The 21,361-nt window shown below is 39.6% G+C and overlaps 1 protein-coding gene across 9 annotated transcripts in view; it reads left to right on the top strand.

Moving 5' to 3' along the window:
• Positions 1-21,361, top strand: part of PDE1C (phosphodiesterase 1C) — a 692,034-nt gene that overhangs the window by 601,162 nt on the left and 69,511 nt on the right. For all 9 annotated transcript variants that reach the window (XM_055293497.1, XM_055293496.2, XM_063609689.1 and 6 more), the window contains 4 exons: positions 6,817-6,898; positions 10,209-10,329; positions 11,947-12,122; positions 19,210-19,440. In XM_055293497.1, coding sequence (XP_055149472.1) covers positions 6,817-6,898; positions 10,209-10,329; positions 11,947-12,122; positions 19,210-19,440 — 610 coding nt within the window. The remainder of the gene's footprint in view (positions 1-6,816; positions 6,899-10,208; positions 10,330-11,946; positions 12,123-19,209; positions 19,441-21,361) is intronic.

A 21,361-nucleotide genomic window follows, 5' to 3' on the forward strand; every position in this document is an offset into this window, starting at 1 on the left:
TCAAGACTGGGTAATTTATAAAGGAAAGAGGTTTAATTGACTCACAGTTCCACATGGCTGGGGAGGCCTCACAATCATGGCAGAAGAGTAACGGGATGTCTTACACGGTGGCCAGCAAAGAGAGAGAATGAGAACCAAGCGAAAGGGATTTTTCCATTATAAAACCATCAGATCTCATGAGACTTATTCGCTACCATGAGAACAGTATGGGGAAAACTGCCGCTGGGATTCAGTTATCTCTCACCAGGTTCATCCCACAACATGTGGGAATTATGGGAGCTACAATTTAAGTGAGATTTGGGTGGGGACACAGCCAAACCATGTCATTCCACCCTGACCCCTCCCAAATCTCATATTCTCACATTTCAAAACCAATCATGCCTTCCCAACAGTCCCCCAAAGTCTTAACTCATTTCCACATTAACTCAAAAGTCCACAGTTCAAAGTCTCATCTGAGACAAGGCAAGTTCCTTCCACCTATGAGTCTGTAAAATCAAAAGCAACCTAGTTACTTCCTAGATACAATGGGCGTACAGGCATTGGGTAAATGCAGCCTTTTCAAATGGGAGAAATTGGCCAAACAAAGGGGTTACAGGGCCCATGCAAGTCCAAAATCCAGCATGGCCGTCAAATCTTAAAGCTCCAAAATGATCTCTTTTGACTCTGTGTCTCACATCCAGGTCATGCTGATGCAAGAGATGGGTTCTCATGGTCTTGGGCAGCTCTGTCCCTGTAGCTTTGCAGGGTACAGCCTCCCTCCTGACTGTTTTCATGGGCTGACAATGAGTGTCTGCTGCTTTTCCAGGCACATGCTGCAAATTGTCAGTGGATCTACCATTCTGGGGTCTGCAGGACAGTGGCCCTCTTCTCACAGCTCCACTAGGCAGTGCCCTAGTAGGGACTCTGTGTGGGGGTTTCAACTCCACATTTTGCTTCCACACTACCATAGCAGAGGTTGTCCATGAGGGCCCTGCCCCTGCAGCAAATTTTTGCCTGGACGTCCAGGTGGTTTCATACATCCTCTGGAATCTAGGCAGAGGTTCCCAAACCTCAATTCTTGACTTCTGTGCACCTGCAGGCTCAACACCATGTGGAAATCTCCAAGGCTTGGGGCTTGCACATTCTGAAGCCATGGCCTGAGCTGTACGTAGCCCCTTTTAGCCATGACTAGAGCATCTGGGATGCAGGGCACCAAGTCCCTAGGCTGCACACAGCCGGGAGACCCTGGGCCCAGCCCACAAAACCATTTTTTCCTCCTAAGCCTCTTGGTCTGTGATGTGAGGGGCTTCCAGGAAGGTCTCTAACATGGCCTGGAGACATTTTCTCCATTGTCTTGGCTCCTTGTTACTTCAGCAAATTTGTATAGCTGGCTTGAATTTCTCCTCAGACAATGGGTTTTTCTTTTCTGTTGCATCATCAGGCTGCAAATTTTCTGAACTTTTATGTGCTGTTTCCCTTTTAAAACTGAATGCTTTTAACAGCACCCAAGTCACCTCTTGAATGTTTTGTTGCTTAGAAATTGTTTTCACCAGATACCCTAAGTCATTTCCCTCAAGTTCAAAGTTCCACAGATCTCTAGGGCAGGGGTAAAATGCTGCCAGTCTCTTTGCTAAAACACAGCAAGAATCATCTTTACTCCTGCTCCCAACTAGTTCCTCATCTCCACCTGAGACCACCTCAGCCTGGATGTCATTGTCCATATTATCAACATTTTGTTCAAAGCCATTCAACAAGTTTCTAGGAAGTTCCAAACTTTCCCACATTTTCTTATTTTCTTCTGAGCTCTCCAAACTGTTCCAACCTCTGCCTGTTACCCAGTTCCAAAGTCACTTCCACATATCAGGTATCTTTACAGCAGAGCCACACTCTACCAGTACCAATTTACTGTATTAGTCCATTTTCATGCTGCTGATAAAGAATACCCAAGACTGGGTAATTTATAAAGGAAAGAAGTTTAATTGACTCAGTTCCACGTGGCTGGGGAGACCTCACAACTGTGGTGGAAGACAAAGGAAAAACAAAGGGATGTCTTACATGGCAGCCAGCAAAGACAGTGAATGAGAACCAAGTGAAAGGGGTTTCCCCTTGTAAAACCATCCGATCTTATGAGACTTATTCACTATCATGAAAACAGTATGGAGGAAACTGCCCCCATTATTCAATTATCTCCCACCGGCTCCCTTCCACAACACATGGGAATTATGGGAGCTACAATTTAAGATGCGATTTGGGGAGGGGAATGCAGCCAAACCATAATATGCTCTTTACAGCTAGGAGTATTTGGTCCATGGCTAAAGGATAGATAATAGCTAACTCATATAAGTTTGAGGTATTAAAGTGATTCTTTTTCTAATTATGAGAAAGTAAAAATGAATTACTTAAACATATGAACATTTTTTCCTTGTAAAGGAAAACTTGTTTGCACATACATATACTCAAATAAAAATGTGCTAGAGGCAATATGAAAATAACCATATTGAATTTCTTGCCTGTTGGGAAGGGACTGTTAACTCATTGGACTGGAACTATTTTTTAGTAGTTATAATTCAGTAAATTACTTTTATTGACTTAATATTTTAACCTAGATGCCATAAGCTATAGTAAGTAACACATGTAAGAGAAATGTTGCCTCAGTTCTTAACTATAGATTTTAAATTGGACAATTCAAATGGGAAATCTCAATGGCACTATAGAGTGTTTTTAAAAATTACATTTGGAAAGTTGGGTTACATTTTAAAATAAGGGCATAGTCTCAGCGCTGATGGACCACACATTCCATGGTTTGCTAAGAGAGTAAGTTACATCTTCAGTTTTATAACCATAATTTACAAAATCGAAGCCACTGCCTCAGGGTACTTTTTGATGAAATACTGACTTTAAAGAAGTATAAGTTCACCTTGTTGGTAAATATATCATGTTGTAAAAACAGTGAGGTTCATTTTCTTTGTATTGCTCTACAATTTTATATTTTGCAAACATCTCTTACAATTATTTTAATTTAATCCGTGTCTGTGGTATTTTTCCCATTTTTATTTATTACACGTGTTGGTGAGTTTTTTCCTTTGTTCTTTATGAAATTATCAGATTGTTTTATTGTTTCTCCTTTTGTTTATAGTGCCTTCGCTGGTCTTTTTATTTTTATCAACTCAGTTCTCCTTTGAGATGCTTCCAGCACAATCTGCATTAATGTGGTAGTTCTAGTTTTCTTCTCTTTTCAATGTCTTTCCTGTGCTCTGCTAGGTCTCATTCCCCTGAGCCCTTGTTCTTAATAATTTCAGGAGCTTCTTTCTGTTAGTAGTGGTATCATTTATCTGATGAGTGTTCCCCATCTGTTGTTTGTTTGAAGTTCTTTATTCCTGCTTCTGCTGCTGATGGTATAATACTTCCTTCTCCTCCCTTTGCTCTTTTTCTTTTATCTCTTGCTTTCTCTTCTTCTTCACCTTTTTCTTCTTCCCCTCCATCTTCTCCATCATCTCTTTGTCCTCCTCCTACTCTTCCTTCTGCCCCTTCTCCTCCTCCTGTCTTTTCTTCTTCACTTTATTATTATTATTTACCATCTTTGAGTGAAATGTGTTCTTTTCAGACCAGATTTGCAGCTTTGTACCACAGGGCAATCAGAGCAGTAGTATTCTAAGCTATCTAGAATTGTCCTTCGTTTATTGTGAGGGTCCTATGAAGTGGGGGGTGTGTGTGTGTATGTGTGCCTTTACTTCTTCCTTACTTTTGTAGGGCCTCTTGCAATTCAATGTCTATTCTCTACCTAGCCTCTTGGCATCTTGCCTCATTCCTCTCTGATATTTACAGCATTTGGCAGCCCTTTCTCATATAGTTTTGATTTTAGATTACAGATTTTCCCCAGGATGTGTGATTGCATTTCTGTTTCTTACTCTCCTTATTTTTGAGGTGATAATTTCTGAAAGAGCTAAAACTTTACTATGCTATCTTAAATCCAACATCACAATGCCTTTCTTATATGTTATATTTGTGCCTTCCTCCCCTGGGAAAGAAGAATATACATTGCTGTGCTTTGTTCAACCTGATCCTTCTGTTGCTTTCCCAAACATTTCCTTTTTTTTTTTTTCATTTCACCTGAAAAGACTCACTTGAGATATTACCAAAACGTCTTTGGAAGCTCTTGCATTGACAGGTGCCATCTTCTCTGTGAACTTCCAATACAGATGGAGCCCTTGTTTCCTTTGACTGGTTTGCTGCCTACATATAGCTACCCCCAAATGTATAACAACACACATAAATGGAAGTTTTTAACTCACTGATGTAAAGTATAGGACTCATGTTTCTTGATTGGCAGGTGGTTCTATGATAAGCAATGATTTTAGACCGTATTCTGCGTCTACGTGGCTTCCAAAGTGCTTGTCTACCTCAAACCAGCAAACCGGGGAAAACATGGAGAAGTAGGCATAAGAGATGTTGTAGGCCTGAACTGTGGTAGAAATGCATCCCTTCTCTTGTTCTGTTATTGAGCACTAACTGGCAGTGATTCTAGGCAATGGAGTCTAGCTGCGTAGACAGGAAATAGAGGAGGAGAAGAATAGGGGTTTGGTGAACAGCTACCTGCCTAACTGCTCTCTTTAGTTTGTCTGTCATGAATGTCTGAGTGGCCAAAGGAACTTGAGTGTTTCTAACCAAATTAGTCTTTTCATTTATTCAACGATATTCATAATCTTCCTTCTGCATACCAACTACGTGACTTTATCAGTTGGAGTTATCTTAACCCCTACCGCAAGAATGATATTTATTTTTCTGAGCTGTCCTGGAAGAAAAAAAAAATGAGTGAGTTTTTAAAAATCCTTTGTGTAAATAGAGACTTTTGCCCTCTTTTGAAAATGTTGATCTCTTCAATAAGGGGAAAGTGTATGAATAATTTTAAGCTATAGCTATAGAGTCATACAGTATTGTGTTATCACTCAAGTTGGACTCATGAGTAGAAGTTTATTCCTCTACATTATTATCAGCACTTTTTTTTCAATTCATAAGTATATCTGCTTTCCAAAGGGAATTCAATTACCTCTGTTTTAAAAATAAGCTTTTATTAGTTGAGTCTACACAGCTCAATTAAATACAAAGCATGTAAATTATGTGTATATTTGGGTATGGACAAGTTCGTGGAATTAGGAGTTATTTAGTATCAGGTGATTGTTCAGTAATGAAATCCAAATTAGTGTTTATACTTTAATAGTCAAATGGAGAGTGTTCACAGCCTCCCCATTAAAATGTACTGACAGAACAATTTGTATCCCTGCTACATGGGAATAAAAAGGGTTTTATTTGTTTTAGCTGAACTATCCTACCAAACGATCTACACCACTAGAATTTATGTTATAAATACACTTCCTTTTCTACATATCACCTAGATAGAAATCACTCAGGAGGAAATCATTTTTATCATGCTGCTTGAGAGAGCAGTTTTCAGTAGAGTGTGCTTGAAATAAAGAAGCCATTGTGTCCACTGGGGTGTCTATATAGGAAGAGGGTGCAGAAGGAACTGAGCCACTTAGGGACTATTCCTGAGACCCTTGGATGTCCCCAGCTCTCATTGTGACCCCACTGTTGAGCTTCCTCAGACACACAGTCATTTTCCGTCCTTTCAGTTAATGCTACATGTGAGCCAACATCCGTTCTCTTTGGTAGCATGCCTTAGAAGGAAGAATCATCCAGTTTTGAACCAGGCCTGGTTGCAGGTTGTACTACCCTTTATTTGCTATTAAATTAACTTATTGACAGTACTTATTACAATCAAAGTGTATTAGGTGAACAAATTCACTAAAGATTTCTTGAATCTTGATCTTAAATATTAGAGCCACCTGTTGGGAAGCAACAGTAGTTCTTTTTATTTATTTACATGCATTTTTTTCTTTCATCCTTATAACCCTATGAGGTAGAGATTACTATCCCACATTTAGCAAGTGATAAAAACTGAAATGTATGGAAGGAAAATAACTTACCTATGATCTATCTCACATCTAGTAGGAGAAAGGGATTCAAGCTCAAGTCAGTAGCTATTATCCTGAGCCAGTAAAATGAATTAGCACAGCTTCACTACTATATGAAGGGTGACATTTTTTTTTCTCCTTCCTCTGGGGGTATGACAAGTATTAAGCCTCTGGCCCAAGTTTTTAGAAAACATCTCCATCATTATTTAGACTTTTTATAATACTTATTATGGTGATGCTTTTTGGTGAGATTGAGAATATATTGGTCAGACAATTGTGTTTTATTGTTGTCTAACTTCATAGACATAAGCGATTATTTATTCTGACTCTTTTTGGTCCACTTTTCATTATGGACTGGTCTCTGAGGTTAAGAACCCAGAAGCACTTGCTCCAAGTGTGTGTGGCTTTAGGTAGCACTAGGAGAATCAATCTGAATCAGTCCGGTTTGAATTTTAGTTTCAGACACTGCACACATCTGGGAGGAGTTCAGTAGCTAGACAAAGGCCACAGGTTGACCCAGGATGACTTGAGAAAACACAGAAATTCTGCCTTCAGTGCTGGCTGCAGGCCACAAGACATATTGCCTGTTGCCTTATTTTCTATGGAGGTCCTAGTACTGCCCAATGAGGCTTTCTTTACAGCAACATGAAATTTGCAGTTGGGTAGAACTATTGGATTCCAGAGGGCTTCAGCCTTTTGTTGTCTTTTATGTAGAGAAGCAGTCTCCATAAAGACTTATTATATAATGTAATTGTAATAATTAAAATAAAGACCAGTGACCTCCATGGCAGCAGAAGTCACTAAATGAAATCTGGGTGACCCAGCCTACTGTTCCTTAATTTACTATGACCTTTTATTTTTCCAGGGTGACAGAGAAGCAGAGCTGGGGCTGCCTTTTTCTCCTCTGTGTGACCGAAAGTCCACTATGGTTGCTCAGTCACAAGTAGGTACGTGTTTGCCAGCTCTTTGAATAGAAGGAAGCACCAAAGCAGGAAGCCTGTAGAAGTAAGCACAGATGATCCCAGCGGTTCTTTGGCTGGGAAACTGGCTCCATTCTGCCATGTTGTGCTCATGGCTCTGCCTGATTTGATTTATGGAACCACTGTCAATTCTTCTCCCTGGAATGTGGCTTGTTCGTGGGAGAATTGGACAATGACACTCTTGGTGTCTCTGTCATTTCCTGTCAAGAGAAAGAGGGGGCCCCAACTTTCCAAGGAGATAACAAGTGTCATTGGCAGGAAGCCCATTCTACTCCATCCCTCCATTCTGCATGCAGGACTGTAAGCTGACAAGGCATTTCTACTCACTGATGCTTCTTCTAGCCCTGTTTTCAGGATAGCCCCATTTCCTGGTTGAATCTACTTCCATGAATGGATCTTTTAAAATGTTTTCTTCCTTCTTTCCTGTCTTCCTTCCATCCTTTCTTTTCTTTAAAGCACTTTTTTTAGGTAAGGATAACTTTTGAATTGCTAATTACCATAATATATGCATTTAAAAAATCTTCATCTATGGGAGAGGACACCAGTGCCCTATCTAAATTAAATGTTGTCAGTGATCCCCACCTTTGAAGAGTCTGAAATCATTTAAGAAAATTCAATAAGAATTAGACATTTTTGTACTTGTGTTTTGAGTGCTTATGCTTTTTTTATAATGTATATTGAGTCTTCATATATTGGGCACTGCTAGACATGATGATAGATATTATAGGAACAAAGACAAATTATACATTGTACCTGCTCTCAAAGACATTACACCAGTATTGGGTGATGGGCAAAATGTTACAAAAACAAAAATCTATTAGAATGTTATAATGCTAGGGTAGACTTTTGTACATAGTACAATAAGGTACACAACAGAGTGTGTGAATCATTAGGTTTATTAAGGGGTAATATTTGAGTTGAGTCCCAAGAAGTGAGTAGGCATTGTCTGGGCAAATGGTGATCTGTGTTGGAGGTGAGCTAGGGGTGGGTAGAAGGGTATTCCAGGTGGAGAATATAGCATATACAAAGCAGGGAAACTTAAAACTGCCTGGTATGGTCAGCAAATTCTAAACATTTCCATATGGCAAGAACATTGGGTACGGAGTAGGATGTAGTGAGGGACGTATCAAGACCAGATTTTATATAGTGTTAATAATAGCATGTGTTTATACTTTCTTGTAGGAAATGAGGGCATATCTAAAGAATTTTAAGTGAGGTTAAAAATACATAAATTTATGTTTTAGCCTGTGGGCTTAATCTGGCCTACCACCTGTTCTTGTAAATAAAGTTTTATTACAACACAGCTAAGTGCATTCATTTACATATTGTCTATGGCTGCTTTAGCACTTCAGTGGCAGAGTTAAGTGGTTTTGATAGAGATGATATGGCCTGCAAAGTCTAAAATAACTATCTGGTCCTTTACAGATAAAGTTTGCCAACCCTGTTTTTAGAAGATTTCTTTGCCAGTAGCATAGAGGATTAATTGGAGGATTTTCTGTAAGATTAGAGGCAAGGAAAGTAGTCGAGTGCCTCCTAAAGGATTACAAAGAAGAGATGATGAATATCAGAACTAAGGTAGTAACAGGGCCTCTCCAGAAGAGAGGTGGCACATAAGGTGTCAAGGATTTGGCTGAACGCAAAGCTGAGATAAAGGCAGAACTCTAGAATAAGTGGTTGGACCATGATCCCATTTATAAAGGTTATGGGGAAGCTTATGAGTTAGTTCTGGTTTGGACATCTTGAGCTTAATTTGTCGGGAAAAAAAAGGACAAAATGATGTCACCAAATACTTTAGTTTCAGCTTAAAACTACACTATAATTAACCATAATACACAATACATACTACACATACACAATTACAACACTGTATTAACCATAATACACTTTTGGCTATCACCGTTTCCTTGTCAATCAGGATACTATTGGTATTTGGTTGAGACAATTCTTGTTTTGTCAATTACATTGTGGGACTTTTAACATTCTTTACTGCTGAGCATTAATGCCAGCTTTACCTCTATCTGGGCCATTGTGAAAACTAAATATGCATTCATATATTTCCAAACACGCCCTTCGAAGGAGAATGGGCAGCATTTCCTCTGGTTGATATTTAGTTTCCTTCCAGTTTTCATGTGGCTGTGTAATGAATTACAACCATCCCCACTAGCTTCAGCTCCTATTTTTTCTCCTGATTGTCCCAGAACATTTGGGTGTCTGAGCTGTTGGGACAATCTCTGTAGCCCGACTTCAGCCATCTCTCTAGCATGGTGATCTCACAAAGGTGTAGTTCTAGGTCTGAGCCCTCTTCCACTTTCCAATCCTGTTTCTTCCAACTCTGTTTGCCCTCTGCCATCTAGATGTGCCCCCTGTACCTCAAAGTCAGCAAATCTGAAACTGAGCCCATTGTCTTTTCTTGGCCATATTCTCCTTCTATTTTCTGTTTTCCCTGCTTTGTTGTTGGAGTGTCTTTGGCAGATCCCATACAGAGGCAGTACCACTTCCTGCTGTGCAGGTATCTGTGCCTGCTTCGCATTTCGTTTATAGTGGCACTGGTTCCAGCCTTCTTTATCTTTTGTTTAAACAATTGCAATAGCTTCTAAATGATTTTCTCATCCTTCTCCCTTCCTGCTTTCTTCCTTCTTATCTATCTTGCCAGATTAACTTTCCAAAGAACATTTAAAAACTCTTATGACAATGCGGCTCAAACATCTCCAGGAGCCTCCAGTGTCCACCTAAGTCCCAACCCTCTATCTGAACACTTAGAAGCCTCCCTTCCTAGAGCTGTCGATAACCTGCCTTCCCAAGCTTTCCTCCCCAAAATCCAAAAGAATCCCTACTCCCTAGTCAGTCCTCAGACACATCTTACACCCTCCCATCTCTGTCAGTTGGCTTTTTCCATTCCCACTGCCCAGAGTGAATAGCCACATCTTCCTCTCCACCCATTCTTAAAGGTTCAGCTCAAATGTCACAACTTTAGGCAGGTTGTGTTATTCAGTCTTGGTCTTTTACACAGCTCTTATCACAGTGCTTGTTCTGTAGTGGGTGTTGAGTATGTATTTCTTAGGCACTTTATTGAACTGTATCCTGAGAAGTCATAGGAAGTTATGTAGGAGAAATGAAACTGACATGTAATATTCAAATCAAGGAATACATAAAGTAAATAAGATCAACCCATTCTCTTTTAATCTGATCTGGAACTTCTAGATCAGTTTCTTCTGGAAAGTATGGAAAGGCCCAAGGTAATATGTGGTTCCTCTGAAGCATCGCTCTTTCTCTTCAGGTTTCATTGATTTCATCGTGGAACCCACCTTCACTGTGCTTACGGACATGACTGAGAAGATTGTGAGTCCATTAATCGATGAAACCTCTCAAACTGGCGGGACAGGACAGAGGCGTTCGAGGTCAGTGGGGAAGCTTGAGGGCTGAGGGTGAGGTTGGACTGTCCATGAGGATAGAATTCATCTTTTGCTGGGAATGGGGATGGTATTTCATAAACACATTTGCGTTAGCTCCTTCTCATAAAAATTTGTCTGCCTCTTTCCTTTTCTCAGAGGAGTTGAAATTGTATTATCCGTACTCTCCAAGCTAAACTGTAAGGGGTGACCAAGGTCTAAATCATGACCAGCGGGCACCTGGTGCTGCCCTTCCACCATCCCATTTGCTGCATGTTTACCTGCCATGCCCAGACAATCCTTGCTCATGTAATACTCCATAAAGACAGTACCACTCATCGAGAGTACTTACAAAGAAATGAAACTGATTTTCATTTCAAGGTTTGCACAAAGAACGAAGTAGAGAAAAAGAATTGAAAGCTTGAAATCACCTTCTACCACCACATCATTATATCAAGGGCAGATCCTCATCACTTACTCCTGACCTCATCACTTACTAGCTGTGCAATCGCAGGCAAATTATCTCACTTCCCCCATCTGAGAAAATGTGGATTATAATACTCAGAGGTGGCTGGGAAGACTAAATAAGTTGTTAAATCTATGTTAAACCTTACAACAGGATCTAGAACAGAGGAAGTGCTAGCTACAATAAAGTCTTTATTAGATATACTACTACTATTACTACTACTACTAATCTCCTTGTTCACATAAAACAGTGGGCTTTGTCATAAATGAGGAAGAAGAGAAATAGAATGAATAGGAAAAGGAGAAGCAAAGAGCAGGAAAAGGAGTAAAGAAAGACAGGCGTTAGGACACGGGACCCCAGGGATGCTCCAGATGGATAGACCCTCTTAAGTTTGCTAACAAGGAGGACAGAGCCCCCTGCCAGAGTCCCCATGGCCCCACAGCTCTTCAGGCAGTGACAAACATATCCTGCTTGTCTAGTCCATCATGAATTTGTATTCCTACCAGTCACTTCTTTAACCACTTGGTAGCGGTAGTTACTTCTTTGAGATTTTCCAGAAAGATGGTGCTTTCTAATATTTACAAAGTTACCCATAAGGTCTTTTGCATGACCTAGTCCCTCACAATCTCCATGCTGTCCGCATTTCCATCTTCTTCCAGCAACTTAAGGAAATTATCACTTCCCCTGGACTTGGGTATGCTGGGATCAGAAAGACCCTTGCAGGGGAATGGTAGAGCTGGAAAGAAAGTGGAGCAAGTTGCTAGGTAACTTGGAAAAGTGGTCAGTGTGGAAGCAGGTAGGTGAACTGTGGAATTAAGTAGATGTCCCAGTTCAAATTAGTCAGTTTCAGAGAACAGAGCAGAGAAAATTCACATGAGGGGATTCTGGTTATTGGGAAAAAAGAAGAGGCCAAATAGCAAAGAAGAAATATGAAGAATATAGAGACTCTTGAGACTGCAATGTTGATGTTTTTCCTGCTGAAAATTCAGAATTTCCCACCGGTCATATGTGGAAAATAGAATAATTACAAACCTCAGGATCCAGAAATTTCACAGCAATAACTTTAGGAGTGCTAACCATTCCTCCCCTGGGCTTGCTCATTGGCAGACATTTTCCAAACACTAACTCTCTTCTTTGTTATGATTTTTTTTGTCTTCCAGTTTGAATAGCATCAGCTCCTCAGATGCCAAGCGATCAGGTGTCAAGAGCTCTGGTTCAGAGGGAAGTGCCCCGATCAACAATTCTGTCATCCCGGTTGACTATAAGAGCTTTAAAGCTACTTGGACCGAGGTGGTGCACATCAATCGGGAGAGATGGAGGGCCAAGGTACCCAAAGGTAACATGCCACAGACCTGTCCAAACCAATTCAGCATAAAACAAGGTTGTCTTCTCTGAGTTATGTGTGTTACAAATAAAGCACGGTTGCTCAGGATGCAGATTCAAATTGCTGGATATTAGAATCTACCATCTTTTGATCTTCATAATATCTACGAATCAATGCATGATAAAATGCAGCAGACCTGCAAGCCTCCTGATGTGATTCCCTTTATGCTGTGAGACTAAACTCCTTTTTCTGGTATGAAGACTCTACAGGACATGGGTGTTATTATTTCTTGATTTCTGCTAAACATCTTGTCGTTTTCACTTGATGTCATGTGGCACAACTGTGAGGCTTTTATTTCTTCCTTTACCTAAGTAAAGACCCGCTAATAGCCACCTTGCCTTGGCCATTATGTTGGGATATAAGGAGCTTTAATTTTCTTACAGGCATTTTTATATTCCTTTCATATTCTCAGTTTCCCTTCACTCATTGCTCAAACCATATAACTGATCTTCTGAGATGATGGTAAATTGTTGGTAAACAGAAATTCCCTGAAGCAGACATCATCAAAACTAAAAATTGTGGCCCTTGGTACTATCAACAGAAAAATATGGAAATTTGTATGATTTGGGAAGCTTAAATTCCTTTGTTCATATGTGTATTTGTGACTACTGAGCATGTCCTCCATGATCATTACATTCTACATTATCATACTAGGGAGAGATGCCCTTGTGCACAGGTAGCACAAACCTGACATAAGGGGTCTGACACTGTGATGCCTGATTCCAGGTAGGGACAAAGACATGGTGGCTCTGGGAGCCCAGTGAGGGGACTGGGCTTCCTGGAGGTGAGCCTTCAACAAGAGTCAGTTTTTGCTAACATCTATTGCATGCCTACTGTGTGCCAGGCTGTGCCCAGTGCCCAGCGTACAGAGATGAGTAACAGACATCCTTGCCCTCAAAGCTCACAATCTTGTGGTGGGGGAGGGGAAGAGACATTACTATAGAATTTCATTCAAAGGAAGAACGGAAGTTCAATCAAAGCCCTGAAGTTGCCATCAGCACCACCAGCCTAAGCCCTAGGCCCTCACATCAGACAAAAACACATCATCCCCTCCCCAAACACATCATCTCACATTTTTACCCTCCTAGTGTCAGTATACCAGGTGAGAAGGGTGGGGATGGTGGGCAAAAGCATGTTCTAGCAGTGTTGGTTCCCATACATCAGGTTGGGGCTGGGGGTTCTGCTTCTAGTGTAGGAAAGAAGCAGCCTCACGGTTGGAGTTATTCAAAGGCTTGTCCACAAAATTCTGTCCAATTCTGTGACTTGTCCATAAAATTCCATTCAAGTGGCTGCTCATTTCAGGTGAGGCAAAGGGTTTATATTTTTGGCACTTTTAGGGCATAATTGAACCCTTATCGTTTCAGGACAGATGTTGCACCCTGAGCTGTGGAGGGAGCCAACACCTCTTCCATATTTTTTTTTTTTTTTTTTTTTTCTTCTCACCTTCTTCTTTATTTTTTTTATTTATTTATTTATTTTTTTTTTTTTATTATACTTTAGGGTTTTAGGGTACATGTGCACAATGTGCAGGTTTGTTACGTATGTATCCATGTGCCATGTTGATTTCCTGCACCCACCTCTTCCATATTTTAAGTGCACCCTCTCCTAGTCCATTCAAATGCTGTAAACATTTGAATCCTCCCTGTCGGCAGGCGTTGCAAGCAGCGATGGCAGCTACTGCATCATCTGCAAAGAAACACTCTCTTATAATCAGTTACACTCATTACACTTGAAAATTCAATTTCTGACAACATGCAATTTAAAGAGGTACTTCAAAATAATTTGTTTGCAATTATCTGGATTACTAAAATTAACTTCAGAAACTAATCACCTGGGGAAGCATTTGACAGTTTCAGGAGAAAACTGGCCCTTTAAAAAGATAAATAAACAGCTAATAATTTTTAAATGCATTAGGTATGGGGATAGAGATAACTGTATGTTTGAACTATTTTGGAAGCACAAAGAAGTTGTCTGTAGCCCTGCTTGGGAGTTTGGGAAGGCATCATGTAGCAGACTTCTGGGATTAAGACCTGAAGGAGGTGTTGTATTTAGAAATGGGAACAAGAAGAAAGGGGTTGGGCAAAGGCACAGAGCCTGGTGTTACGGGTATTTTGTGGGAGAATAGTTTGGTTATCAGGGCATATTTCAATTAGCAGGGAAGGGGAGAGAGAATTGAGTCTTGACTTGCAAGGTTTTTTTTTTTTTTTTGCAAATTCAGATAGGTTCTTTGAGACTCACTTTGGGGATGATAATGTACATCGCAGAATTGAGGGTGAATAGAAATAATACCTATAAAGCACTGAGAAAGGAGCCTGCACAAGGTTGGTACCTAAGTAGTAGCTGTTATTTATGCAAATTGGAAAAGAAGGTTAGAGGTTTGAATACAAAGTTAAGGAGGTGGTGAAAATAGCAACCTGTAACTAATATTTTATAACATTCTTAGTAGCTAAGTAATGCTGTTGACTGGTTGACTGGTGCTAATAAGAAATCTAGTTCGCATCTGTTTTCTGTTGGTGGTGGCTGTTTTGTTTGTTGCTCTTTTTTTCCAGATGACCCTGATTTCAAGAAAGGCTGTCCTCCATGGGGCACTTGAACATGTATTGTTAGTAAATGCACTGGAAATGGGTCTTGGTTTTGTTAACCAACCTGATTTACAAAACTAGGTAGGCAAGAGCTGATAATTATTAGGAAAGATCAAATAAATATTTTGATAGTCCTTGGAGTTAAAAATCACTATTCCCACCCAAGATGTATGGACATAACAATTTTCAAGTCTGATCAATATTGATTAATTTCCATTCAGTATTCAGTACTTTTTTTAACACTTATTTTCTGGCGTAAGACTAACATGTTTAGATTACAAATGCTGAAGTATAAAATATATATATAAAAGAAAATGAAAATTACGAATTACCTCTCTAGACATATATAACTGTTATTAAAATTCTGATGTTATTCTTTTTAATTTGCTTTTCTGTACATACGTATAAGTAAAAATTTTGCCCACAAATTGGGATCATAATATAATATTATCTTGTATTTGGCCTTTCTTTTGAATATTTTATTCTGATACTGAATGTTGTGATTTACAATATCTAATTATTCATTTGCATATTTTTCTCATTTTTGAGTTTGTAATGTTGATTGAAGTTTTCTGTCAGCTGGAGCACTTCTTTCTTTGACTAAAATTTTCAGGAAGCAAGAACACCTTCTATGTTCTTAAATGTCTAGAAGCACCTTTCTTTTGTTCTTGTATAGAACTGAGATTTGAACTAGTCAAAATGTATATAGTATTTTGGGTTTTCTGATCAGTTTCTCTCTCTTCTATGTTTTTTCTCTCTCTTTCTCTCTCTGCTTGTAGGTAGTTTAAGTAGGCATTTCAGAAAATTATATCAAGGGATAATTAGCCCAATATGGTTTTTAACTGAGACCCTATAGTATCATTATTCAGGAAGACAAAGAAATCAATGTATTTCCCCAAAACTGTACGGACATGCATTATGGGGTAGAACTGGCTCTCCACTGGGAGGAAGCAAATTTATGGATCTTGAGGGCTCTGCTCTACCTTAACTCTTAGCTGCTTGCTCTTGGCTGTTTTCATCACAAGACCCAACACCACAAACAGTCTGACATGGGAAGCCAAAGGAAACAGAAATGAACCGCACATCTCTTGCTTTCTACTAGTCAAGAAGCCTAGTAGATGCTAAATCTAAGACCGGAAAAGTGAATTATCTGTAGACTTGCTGTCATTGGAACCTGTGAGCATGTACAAAATAATTGCTCTCAACTCCTTTTTCTTGTTGTACGAAAATTTCATCTATACTGATAATTTCACCCAGAAAATATAAAGGAATTTGATTGCAATTAAAAAGACCTACCTCCTGTCAATGTATTTTCTGTTTTCTTATTTATGTGCTTGCATGTTTCAGTCTACAAATTTTGAGTTGTACCACTTTGGGTGTCATTGCAGTCGATCACACTAATGTCAGCTATCTCAGAGATGTGACTAAGAGATAGAAATCGAGTAGAAAAGCTGCAGGACCACCTGCTGGAACATGATTGCTGTAGAGAAATCATACAGTAGGATAGGCTCTTATCTGATTTGATCATGATGTCAGAAGGGCTACCATTCATTCATGTAAACTTGAATTGCCCGATAGCTACAGTTGAGGAAAAATCAGGTTTGTTTCTGAAATATACCCCCCGCCACCAGTTTTTTGTAGGTTTTTTGCTAGATTTCCTGTGGGAAACTGTCAGACTCAGTTGTCAAATGAATTTCTCTTGCTCAGATAATATTTTATACTCTCTTATAGCAAACCAGAATTTAATACCTTCAGTTTTTATCAAAATTATTTCCAACTTGGGGTTATTTTGAATATTGAAAATTTGCCATGGATTCAGTGGGGATTCTGTGAGGGGCTTATAAATTATTTTCTAAAATTGATACCAGGTTCTGAGTATGAATGAATTCTCCTCTTCCTTGCCTCAGTTTCCCACTCTGTAGTAAAAATATTCATCTTTTTACTTACCTACATTATAGGTTAAGGAAACTAACATTTGTCAGATGACTACGCTTTCGGGATAAGACTTAGAGTTTATATACTTTCTGTATTTTATGCCTGTCTAAATTGCTGAGGACTGATGAAGATATATACAGATAAGGTTACACCAGCATATAGGATAAATCACAACCATAGGGTACATTTCATTTAGTCAACAAATACTTTGAGTGTACGCTACATTCCAGGCACCATGCTAAGCACTGGGAATTCAGTAGCAATGATGACATTTAAACCCCGTCCTCAGTCACTGAAGAAGGATGAGATAAAGCCTGAGTGAACATTCCAGGGGACCTTCTGTGGCATTCTCCTATTGAGAATGCCATCTCACCATCTTCTTCTGCAAGAGCATTCTTTCACTCTGTAGTTGTACCTTTCTATAAAGGCCAGAAGACATATTATACTTTACATGAACATAATTATATTATTTGTAAAGAAATCTTTCCTCACCTTTTCAATGTAAATTACAAATACATCCTTTTGGGGAGTAGAATGTCATGAAATACTGAATGGCGAACATTTAACATTTAAATCAGTGCTTCTCAACTCTGTATGTTTAAATCACCTGGAAAACATTCAAACTATCCTATTCTTGCCCCTCCTTCTCCAGAATCTTATTTAATTTGTTTGGGGATGAGGCTAGGGCATTGGTTTGGATGGATGGATGGATCAATGAATGAAAACATAATATATTAAGGAATACATCTTAGGTAAGCAAATATAAAGGCAGGAGAAGTAGACTAAACCAGACATCATAGACTTCCACAAAATACATGTCAGAAAGCCTCGTGAACATGTGAACCTGGACCAAATTTGGGCTTTGAGCTCTTTAGCAACTAAAACAAAGGGAAACATGATAGATGCATAGTCACTCTGGTGTCCATTAGATTAAAAACAAATGGATTATTTGTGAGCGTTAGCTTTTTTCCAGGACCAAGGCTAACACAAAGGAAATAAAGAAAACACCTGACAATGATGTGTGGAGCATTTTAAAACACATCTAGAGAAAAATGTAATAATACTTTCCCCAGTAGAAGTTGATGGCACAGGCTGGAAGACCTTTGGAGTTAATTAGAGTGCTACATGGGATGAGTCTCTAGAACCTTGAGAGGATTGGGCTCTGTTAATTGTCTTCTGTGTAGGTTATTCTCTACAATGCAGTGCCACCTCATTGCCTCCAAAGCCCTGAATGATCTGAACCCTGCTTGTCCTTGGTTATTTGACCACATCATCTGTCACTAAGCCCTTGTCAAATTTACTTTAACCATACTCAGTGTTCTTTGAGCATACCAAGCTCATTTCTACCTCATGGCCTTTGCATTTTCTAGTTCCTCTGGCTGAGATACTATTTGTCCAGATTATTGCATGGCCAGCTCTTCATCATTCAGGAGTTGGTTAAATGTCATCTTGTCAAGGAGGCCTTCCTTCTCCACCTCCTTGTCTAATGCAATTTCCCTCCCCTATGCTGATTATATTCCAGCATATTACTCTGTTTTGGTTTTCTGCAAACCAGTTTCTACAAACTGCAAGTATCTTAGTCATTTGTTTACTTAATTATGATCTCTTCTTTATAAATCGACTTGCTTGCTGCGGTATTCTTCATACCTAAAACAGTGCTTAACACTACAACTGCTCAATAAATATGAGTTGGATGAGTGAAGCAATCTTTTCATAAATACTTAACCTATGCATTTCTGCTGTGGTTTTGACTAAGCACAGAGCCAAGCCCTTTTATAATCAACTGGATTAGAAATAATGCTAGCATCTTTTCATTAAAAGGAAAGACACAGACCAGGTACCTGGCCAAACTAAAGGCTACCTCTCATCTTGTGGACAGTTTGAAGACAACGTTTTTCTCATAAGGCTCAATTATCCCCTTCCTTGTTTTAAATTCACAAACAGTGTCCTCAGTGTGTTTGTTTTCAATTGCTCTAGTGTTGGATATTTTCCCTTTTTGTTTTGTAATCAATCGTTTGTGTTTAAACCCTAGGTCTTAAGCAAGCCCACATGAAGCTGCAGTTTTTACTGTGGCTGTGGGAAAGTTTTATGATGTCTCTCAGCCTTGATTTCCACATTTGTCAAATTGAGTCACAGTAATAGTAGCTGCTATAAGGTTGTTTTGAGGTTGAAAATAAATAATCCCCAAAAAACACTCAGCATAATACTTGGCAGAGAGAACACATTCAAAAGAAGCTATTAATAATGGTGATATTAATAATACCATTACAATATTGGTTTATTAATTATTATCCTTATTATTTTCTCCCTGACCCCTCCTCTATTTTCAGAATGACATCATCATGAACCTATTTTATTTCTTTCCTAAGTATACATGCCAATCTGATGAATTAAGCAAAAAATGTACCCAAACACTCGGTAAACACCTTAGATACTCTTTGTGTATTAAAACAGGTCATTCTCCTAATGGCATGACCTCTTTTTCTCTTTTCTGTGCCTTTCCCAACTTGCCATGGACGCAGAGGAGAAGGCCAAGAAGGAAGCAGAGGAACAGGCTCGCCTGGCCGCAGAGGAGCAGCAAAAGGAAATGGAAGCCAAAAGCCAGGCTGAAGAAGGCGCATCTGGCAAAGCTGAGAAAGAGACGTCTGGAGAAACTAAGAATCAAGTCAATGGAACACGGGTGAACAAAAGTGACAACCCTCGTGGGAAAAATTCCAAAGCTGAGAAGTCGTCAGGAGAACAGCAACAGAATGGTGAGTAGACTCGCACTGGTGAAGGTCTCTTTTCGAGGCATTAATGACATGATGGATGGAAACTGGTGAACAACCCTACTGATGGGGACAGCTCACAGGGCAAGGCTTCCCTGCTCATCCAGTTCCTGCTGATCCCACCTCACTGGGCTGCAGGATTCCAGTAGAAGCAGCCACCAGCTCACCTGTGCCATCCTCTTCAGGGAGATTTATACCTTTCTGGCCATTTCCAGCTGCCCTGGAGACTCTAGCTAGTGCCTGCCTGGCTGCTGGGGGGAAATTACCATTATCAACCCCAGCACATTCCTGAGTGCAAAGTGGGTAAATGGAAAGTCATTTTCCCATATATACCATCCCTCTATGAGGGCCAGACCTCAGGTTTGCCTGAGCCTATTCCTGTAATGGATATCTGTATATCTGTATGTGTACAAGTGTGTCCTTTAGGGGGACCAGCTGTTTCAGTTTACCTGGGACTGGGAGACACAGAGATTTCTGTTTTAAAAACTCCCCAGGCAAACTGTGGTAAGCTAGTCACCATAGTGTGCATATAGTTATTGATTTCTTATATTTAATGCAACAAATATCGATTAACAACTATGTGCCAAGCACCATGCTTAGCACTAGGGATTTAGAAATGGAAAGGCCACAGGAAGCCGAAAATATCAAAGGTGATAGAGACATCCTCTAAATATTACTAGTGAAATGTGAGCAAGTGAAAGTAGTGACATGGCAGATAAAATGCCCAAGGAACATGTGCAGAGAAAAAGACATTAGCTTTTTGGGGACTGGAGATTATAAAATGGGATAAATGTCAGAGTAGGCTTCAAGAGGGGGTTTTGAATGCTGAAGTTGGCTGGTCAGATGGGTGAAAGAGACTTCTGAGAGGAGATAACAAGATGAGCAAGTACACAGGGCTTTGATTTGGCTCCCTTGTTTAGGGGCAGGCAGGAAGTTCTGAGTCTCCAGAGCTTGCAATTACCAGGTTGTGGCTGAATAGCAAGGTAATTTAGCAGTCAATAGACCTAGATTCAAGTCAAGCTGTGCTTCTCCCTTTTCAGTGTCCTTGGCCAGGCTACTTAACCTTCTACTGTTTCTACACAATGTATATAGTAATACCTATTCACATCACAGGCCTCGTGGAACCTTCAGTAATACTTATGATAGTAAAAACAATGAAGAGAATAACAACAAATAGCATATATTGACTGCACACTAGATGCTGTTTTAAGTTCTCTTTTTACATATTCATTCTCTTGCCTGCCTGGTGGGGCCAGGTAATCTACTCAGAACTGTGTTCTAGCTATTATGCCACAGGGCCGTGGTCAATGATTTCTATATGTAGAAAGTGCTTAGCAGGATGTTCTCCAATTATTTTTATAATTAACCATCTATAACATATAATCAGACAGCAATATTTTAACACATGTAATAATAATGATAGCTTATATCATATTCCAGGAACTTTGCAAAAATTACTTCAGTTAACCCTGGTGACCACCCTAGGAGGCACAGAAGACCATTGTCCCGACTTGTCCTGCCCCCTTCTGGAGACTGCTCTTAATTCATTTGCTTTGTATTCAAGTGCCTTATAGTCTGGAAAAAAAAGTTATAGAGAATTTAATAAGAATTTTTCGTGTACCCAAACTACCATTTGATCCAGCAATCCCACTCCTGGGTATCTACCCAGAGGAAAAGAAGTCATATGAAAAAGATACTTGCACATACATGTTTATAGCAGCACAATTCACAATTGCAAAAATATACAACCAGCCCAAATGCCCATCAATCCATGAATGGATAAAGAAATTGTGATATACGTGTGTGTGTGTGTGTGTGTGTACATATATATGTGCATGTGTGCACGATGGAATACTATTCAGCCATAAAAGGAATGAAATAATGGCATTTGCAGCAACCTGGATGG

Source organism: Symphalangus syndactylus, chromosome 9 (assembly GCF_028878055.3).
Source record: "Symphalangus syndactylus isolate Jambi chromosome 9, NHGRI_mSymSyn1-v2.1_pri, whole genome shotgun sequence".
Lineage (NCBI taxonomy): Eukaryota > Metazoa > Chordata > Mammalia > Primates > Hylobatidae > Symphalangus > Symphalangus syndactylus.